At 40.1% G+C, this 7,908-nt stretch overlaps 1 protein-coding gene and 1 pseudogene across 2 annotated transcripts; one reads left to right on the top strand and one right to left on the bottom strand.

The window, feature by feature from the left end:
* Positions 1–3,359: 3,359 nt before the first annotated feature.
* LOC143596536 (uncharacterized) lies at positions 3,360–3,983 on the bottom strand. The gene has a single exon (XM_077075291.1). It carries the CDS (start codon positions 3,981–3,983, stop codon positions 3,360–3,362), a length of 624 nt encoding a protein of 207 aa, XP_076931406.1.
* A 2,208-nt stretch (positions 3,984–6,191) lies between these two features.
* On the top strand, positions 6,192–7,637 carry LOC143596540 (1,4-dihydroxy-2-naphthoyl-CoA thioesterase 1-like; annotated as a pseudogene). Its single transcript, XR_013146727.1, has 3 exons — positions 6,192–6,349; positions 6,411–6,549; positions 7,300–7,637. The product of XR_013146727.1 is annotated as a 1,4-dihydroxy-2-naphthoyl-CoA thioesterase 1-like (transcript).
* The last annotated feature ends 271 nt before the right edge of the window (positions 7,638–7,908 follow it).

The following is a 7,908-nucleotide window of genomic DNA, read 5'->3' on the forward strand; positions in this document are numbered from 1 at the left end:
TTTTAATAAAACATAAGTTCTATACATTAACTTTTCTTTAATAAACATCTTCAAAACATATAATCCATGTTATTTTAAATAAATATTAACAAAAAAAAACAATTCTTTTTACCAATAGAATTTCTAACCTAATACACATAAAAAAATAACATCACACAAAATAAAAATAATAACATATTTATCAACAACTGTAAAGGGGTATAGTTTCACATGTTAAAACAACACAGTCTGATTAAAATAAAACAAATATGGTTTCAAATTTAAAAAATATAATAACCTAAACAAAAAAAAATAATCACGGTTCCAAAAATATAAACTATTATTAACGGATTCAGCACCACCAAATTGAAGTAACACAATAAATGTGAATAAACCCAAAAATCAACCGCAAGTCAACGCAAATTGCTAATAATAACTGGCATTGTCCCTATTTCTTAAGACTTGTGCACCTACTTAAGGAAGTTTAATCCACTTCACACTTTTTTTTTTGAACGGCCAACAAAACACCATTATATTATTTCACCAAACCGCAAGCGAGTAGCTCGCATTGTACACCAGGACAAAAGAGAAGAACAGTTTACAAAAATAAAATGTTATCTAATTTTTCACCAACCAACAAATTGTAAGTCGAATCTTCTCCATATTTCCCAGTTTAGAGCCGTGTTTTTTGATCTCGCCTTGACCCATAAAAATGACATGGCCTTTATCTCCCCAATAGTCCTTTGTATTAGTGCTTCTTTATTTTCAAAAACCGTATCATTCCTCGCTTTCCATATTGACCATATTGTTGTAATGGTTATCGCGTTCACCACTTTTTTCCATTTCACCGACCGTTTTTCATATTTATGAATATCCAAAATATCTTTATAGCTAAACGCAAACATATCTTGAATTTTGCACCATTGCGCCATCACTGTCCATATTACCTGTGCAAAGCCACATGCCACAAACAAGTGCTCCACTGTTTCCTCATGATCTCCACATAGCGGACAAGCAACAATATTAACTCCAACATGCCGTTTCATCAGCATCGATCTTGTTGGCAAGCAATCCAAATCTGCTCTCCTTGCCACAATGCTCACCTTCTTAGGTACCCAAGTATTCCACTCAAATCCTCTTTCACCACTACCATACCTTCGGTTTTGTATGTGTTTCTTCATACATCCAACCGTGTAAGTCTTCAATTCATCCAATGTCCAAATCCACTTATCAATGCCATCTCTTCTATCATGCTCAGCCAAAAGATCCAACAAACCAGCCCATTCTTCGGATTCAATACCTGGTTCTATATCCCTCCTCCAATCCCAGCTCCCCATATTCGTATCCAACCCCACCCTTTGCATAACAGAAACGTTTTTATCCGTTTCCAAGCTGAATAGGATCGGGAATATATCTTGCATCGGCTGATTAGTTATCCAGCAGTCTATCCAAAACCTTACCCGATCCCCCCTTCCAACCACAGCCCTAATGCAATGTGATACATCTATACCCGATTTCAGCAACTCCAAAACAGCCTTATTTATGTATTTCCATGCACCTGTGATAGTAAGTTTCCTGGGAATGAAGTTCCAAGCCCTTGAGCTATGATGGATCGCCCAAATGACTTTTCTCCATAAACTAGTCTCATCTGTTTTGAATCTCCACCACCATTTTGTAAGCAACGCCAAGTTTGCATCTTTTAACAATCCAAGACCCAGTCCACCATACTCACCAGGTGCCACTACTTTTTTCCATGCTAACCAGCTCATCTTTGTCACATCCTCTGAGCCTCCCCAGAAAAATCTTCTTCTAATCCTCTCTAAACTGTCAATTACTTTCGCGGGTGCACGATATAGGGAGAAGTAGTAAGTCGGTAATGAATTAAGGACAGCTTTGATTAATGTTATCCGACCACCATACGAGAGAGACTTTGCTTTCCACACCGATAGTCTATTTTTAAAAGCTTGTAAAACCGGTTCCCAATATCTACAATTATTCATGTTCGCGCCTATTTGCAAACCAAGATATATAAATGGAAACTTACCGGCCTTGCAATGTAGGTTGGTAGCTAGCTCCGTAACCTCCTGTTCCGACACACCAACCCCGAACATAGCAGACTTGGACAGATTTACCCTCATCCCAGAGACAAGGTAAAAACCCCTCAGCAAGCGCCTTAAGTTAAGTACATTAGAGTTCGACCATTTCCCAATAAACAGCACATCATCGGCATACATAAAGTGTGAGAGCATCGGACCATCCCCCCCACACTTCAGTCCCTCAAAAATACCCAAGGAACACGCTTTTCTCATGATGCACGAGAGGGACTCCATGACAATTACAAACAGCAGAGGTGATATTGGGTCACCCTGCCTAATACCCCGTTTGCATTCAAATTCAGATGTTGGGGACCCATTGATTAGAACCGACGCCCTTGAGGACGAGATCAAAGCCTTAATCCACCTCCTCCAAGTCACCGGGAAGTTCATTTGTTCTAGGATAGAAAGAAGGAAACTCCAATTTATTGAATCATACGCTTTATCCACATCAATCTTCATGATCATACACTTTCTTCTAGTACTCTTCAACCACCCAATAATCTCATTCAGCATTAGCGGTCCATCCAAAATGCTTCTTCCAGCTAAGAAAGCCGTTTGCTCAGGAGAAACAAGGTTGCTCACAACTACTCTTAGTCTAGCCGCCAACACTTTTGAAATGACTTTGTTAATACATCCGATGAGGCTGATCGGTCTAAAATCAGAAAATAGTAATGGGTCCTTCACCTTAGGAATGAGTGCAATGAAAGAGGCAGCCACACCCGGGTGAATCTCCGCCTTAGAATAGAACTCCTCTATTAGAGCCACGAAATCCTTCTCCAAGCAAGACCAGAACTTCTTGATAAAAGCAAAATTAAATCCATCCGGCCCCGGTGCCTTATCACCCGCACAATCCCATACCGCATTTTTTATCTCTAATGGTGTAAATGGGACCACTAGGGACTCCGCCTCCAAGTTGGATAGTTTAGGAATGTCCGGACATCTAAGCTCCGGCCTTTCATATAATGGTTCCTCGAACTTACCTTCAAAAAATGTAGCCGCCTGATCTTTTATAATTGTAGGATTTGAGCACCATTCCCCATCCACCATAATCCCATGAATTCTTTTACACGAAGTGTTAGCATTGATCACTCCATGAAAGAATGATGAATTTTCATCTCCATCAATCGCCCATTTAACCCTCGCTTTTTGTTTCAGGTCCATTACACTAGTTTGCTCGTACTCCATCATTAGTACTTTATATTCCTCCCTGATTTTGCTTTCATCTTCTGTTAAGTTTCTTTGTTCAGCCACCATTTCCAGTTTTCCCACAACCTGTTTTCGGTATCAATAGTCTCCTTCCAACTCCATCTTCTTCCTTTTAACCCATACTGTGATTCTATTTTTCAGGAATTTTAATTTTGTGATCAGGCAAAGGTCCATAGGACCTTGGAAGGAAAACTCAACACAGCTCAGATTGACGAATTCAACAAAACCCGGGAGCTTAAACCACGAGTCAAAGAACCTGAACGGAACATGGCCATAATCCGACGTCGTTGTAGATAAAACAATGGGGCAATGATCCGTAATATGACGACTCAGAGCCGTAACAGCTTCTTCTGGCCATTTATCTTTGAAATCCTGGCATACCAAAAATCTGTCCAATTTGCTAAATTTCTCACCATTATCCGAGATGTATGTGAATTTATAACCCCCCATGTTATACTCATGTAATCCCGCTGTTAAGATAAACTCGTTAAATCTTCTTGCATTTGCCTGATTGAACTCAGAGTTCCTTCTTTCATTTTCACTACGTACCTCATTAAAGTCCCCCAATAGCAACCACAAACCCATCATTGACTCTTTCAAGACCACCAATTCATCCCACATACTTCTTCTTGCAGCCGCGTCATTTGGTGCATATACGTTAACAATATTAATCATCTCCCCACCAGGAACAATAGAACCCATTATCACTAAATAATGCCTTGTTTTAATTTCACCCGTACGTCTAAAAACCGAAGAATCCCACATACTTACCAACCCCCCGGACCGACCTTCCGCAAAGACTTGTTCATACTCAAAGGCTGTTCTACCCCACATAGTATTAAAATTAAAGGACGTACCATGGTTCAATTTGGACTCCTGGATAGCAATAAAATCAATCCCGTGGCTTGTCTTAAGACCCTTGATCCAGGATGCCTTGCGGCAATCCCTAACCCCCCGTAAGTTTACCGCCATAAAATTCATTGGGATACATTGAACCCACCATCTTCCTTAACAATATCCCCTACCAGTTGTACAAAATTGTTAAGCCCCATTCCAACCATTTCCCCTATTTCCACTGTGTTTCTAACCTCCTCTGTAAACCCATCCCCAAATCACACTTACTCCTTCTATTCTCCTGGTTATCGGTTATCAGCCCTATGTCAGCTTCCCCATCCACAGCTACTGCACCGCCATCGGATGCGTGTCCATCATAGTTACTATCCTCATCCCTCTTCTGTTGCATTTCTATGTCTTCACGGTTAAGATCAGCAACAGGGTAAGGTATATTGAGATCTGGGAAAGCCCTACCGGTAAGATTTGGATCATTACAGTCTTTATCTCCCTGGTAAGTCTTATTCGAATCACCCGAATAGGACCGTAGCCCACGTTTTCTCTTCCTTGGTCTTTCCTCCAAAACTGGACTGGACATAGCACCACAGCCCATATTGAAGCCGGCCTCATTACTACTCCCAAGGCCCATTACATCATTAAATGATTGACTGTTGTTTCCCATGTCTGACCCAGCCCAAAGTTGTTCCCCACGCACTGGACTTTTCATCTTCCCACCTTCCTTGCGACCGTCGGTTTCCTTCTCCGGCCGACTATCATCCGACACAAACTCCCCGTCCTCCAGCTTGTCTTCGTCATTACAGAATACAGTATCTTTCTCTGTCACTTTATCATCATCCGACACCAATTGTTGAATTAGTTGCTTTACATGGTCACCATCCTCCTCCATCACCCATACCTTATATTTATTTTCTTCCCATAATATTTCTATCTCCTCTTCTACTCTTTTTGCCGATTTTACCAGAACAATGCATCCTCCAGTTGAGTTATCCGTATTAATCCATGAGAACTTCGACTTTTCAACAATGTTCCCGACCAGATCTCCAATCTTATTATACGTGTTATCGTCTCTCAAATGGATTGGTAGACCCATTATTTTTATCCAGGCCAATCTATCAAACGCCACCTCCTGACCCGTCCATAATATCACCTCCTCGAATACATTATCCCATAATTCGTCCTTCCTGTTAATGAACCCGACGGCTGTTGCTTTGTCCCTAAACACCAGCATGAATGTCAAACCCCCAAGATATCCCACCGGGCTCTCGCTATATCCTCCACGAACCATCATCTGTCTGATTATCCCAAAAGCTTTTATATCTTTTGCTTTCCCAATTACAGCCCTCATCATGCAATGGTCGGGGTACAACGGGATTCTTTGTACCAGTGTTAATGACTTTTTAGCCGACTCCTTCATACCGGTATTACCTGCAGCTACATCTTTAAAGGACACACCCTCCTTTACTCCAGCCTGCATGTGTTGGTGTACCGGCCTCGGACCGTATTTATTCGTATTCCTGCCCACCAAGAAGTCCGGTCCGTCTCTATATTCAATCTTCTCATGATTTTTGTTATACTTTGCTAGCGACACGTTTAACTTTGCATGATCGATCATAACGGTGTTCATATTTCTTAGCACCTCTTCTACATTCCTCACATTAACATACCTTACAAATCCAAAATAATTCCCCCTAGTATCCCGTTTCCTTGCCACGTATGCGTCATCCACCTCCCCATATGTCTGGAACGCCCTCCATAGTTGCGTGTTTGACACTCCATCCGGTAGGTTAGTAACAAAAAACGTTGTAATATTACCGTTGCTGTTGTTTCGTCGCCTGTTTGTTTGAAAATCCGGCCGCCATTCTTTTTCCCATCCACGTCCCCTCATATTCCAGAGAGTCTTTTCTAATAGGTTCCTTTCTCAAGTTATTCCACTTCACACTTCATACCTAACCTCTTACCCTATCTATCTGTCTGTCTGTATTCCTCTTTCAATTATATAATCATCAACCAACAAACAAACAAACAAACAAACAAACTATTATTAATTCCACCAATTAATAATCCAATCCATGGATTCATCCAGCAAGGATCTGAAGACGGATACTTTGGATGCTCCGTTACACGCAATCGGCTTCCAGATCGATGAGTTGTCGCCACAGAAAGTCACCGGTCGTCTTCCGGTCACTCACAAGGCCTGCCAGATACTGATGCTATTTGTAATTATTAGTATTTTTAATCTGGAGTTAGAATTTGAATTTTGAATTTTGAAATTGACAGCCGTTTAAGTTGTTGCACGGCGGCGTTGATAGCGGAGGCGTTGGCGAGTATGGCGTCCGGGTGGAAGAGAGTGGCGGCTGAGCTTGAGGATCTCGTCTTCGCTGAGGCCACTCCCGTCCACGTCGGCAAAACCATTCAGGTGCGGATGTGGAAAATGTTATATTGACACATAGTCACTCACACACCTGACACCACTTGTATGACCCGTACGATATGTGGAAAGCGTTATTATAAAAATATCATAAAGTTTTCTACATGTCCGTATGATATGTGGAAAATTTTATGTTACTGGCATAAGATGATACATACCCATATAAAAATAAAATAAGGTTTTTATACGAGCAAGTATGATATGTGAAAATTTTTATACAACCCATATAAATTTTCTGAAATCGACAACTACAAGTATGATAATTGTGGGTTTCGCAGAAGTTATACGACCTGTATAACCTTATCCGACTCATATGATGTGGAAAGTGTTATGCATGCCCATATAAACCTAAGTAAAGGTTTTTATACTAGCACGTATGATAAGTTTACTGAAACTGACAAACGTGACAACAGTGTTTTCCGCATTATATGGCTTGTATGACTTCATATGGCGGAATTGGAACTTCTTAATCAGGGGGTGTTCAATGATAAGGTCCACTTCTTCACTGGCTAAACTAGAGGATCATAATTATATTTTTTCTAGAAAAAACTCAGATTTTATATATAAAAATCCAATAGATTCTCATGCCCGGGGTTTGTGGACCCTCTTGACTCCTCTCCAGTTCTGTCCATTTTTGCACGTATGATATATGAGGTAGTGTACGTATAGCAGCACTCTTCATAAATGCATGTAAATTTGGTGTAAATCTGCGCAATTTGAACAAGATGATTTGAGCAGGTGTGGGAGGTTAGGTTATGGAAGGCTGATCCTGCAGATTCAGAAAACAGATCACTTGTATCATCATCAAGAGTTACTCTTATCACCAACTTGCCTGTGCCGGAAAATAACAAAGATGCTGCTCAAAATCTAAAGAAGTATGCTAAACTATGAACTATAAATAAAATTGCACAATACCAGAGTGTTTGTTAAAATGCTCCAAATTGGATGTACATCTTCTTTCAAATGAATAAAAGTATATAAGAAATTAGATGATCATCAGTGTTTGCTTAATTTAACTCCTGTAAAAGTTCAGACTGTGATGAAATTGATGTTATGGAAGAGAAGAATGTATCATTTAAGATCAACAATTTGATGCCTTTATTGGTTACTTATCATGAAACTTATATAATATCATCAAAAATAGAAATATGTGCGCTTTAAAGATATGTTTTATGTATGTACATGTAGTATCTTTTTACCTTGACAAACATGTGCAACATGTCTCATTAGCGCTAAGCCTAACTAGATATGTTTGTATGATAGATTCTTTTCACCCCTTGGATAGAAGGTGTTTGTAGTTTGGTTTTGATAAGTCTTACGATAAACTATTGGTCGCACCATTGGTGA

Source organism: Bidens hawaiensis, unplaced genomic scaffold (genome assembly GCF_021521415.1).
Source record: "Bidens hawaiensis isolate Kalapana, Puna unplaced genomic scaffold, B.hawaiensis_p1.1 tig00046678_1, whole genome shotgun sequence".
Taxonomy (NCBI): Eukaryota; Viridiplantae; Streptophyta; class Magnoliopsida; order Asterales; family Asteraceae; genus Bidens; species Bidens hawaiensis.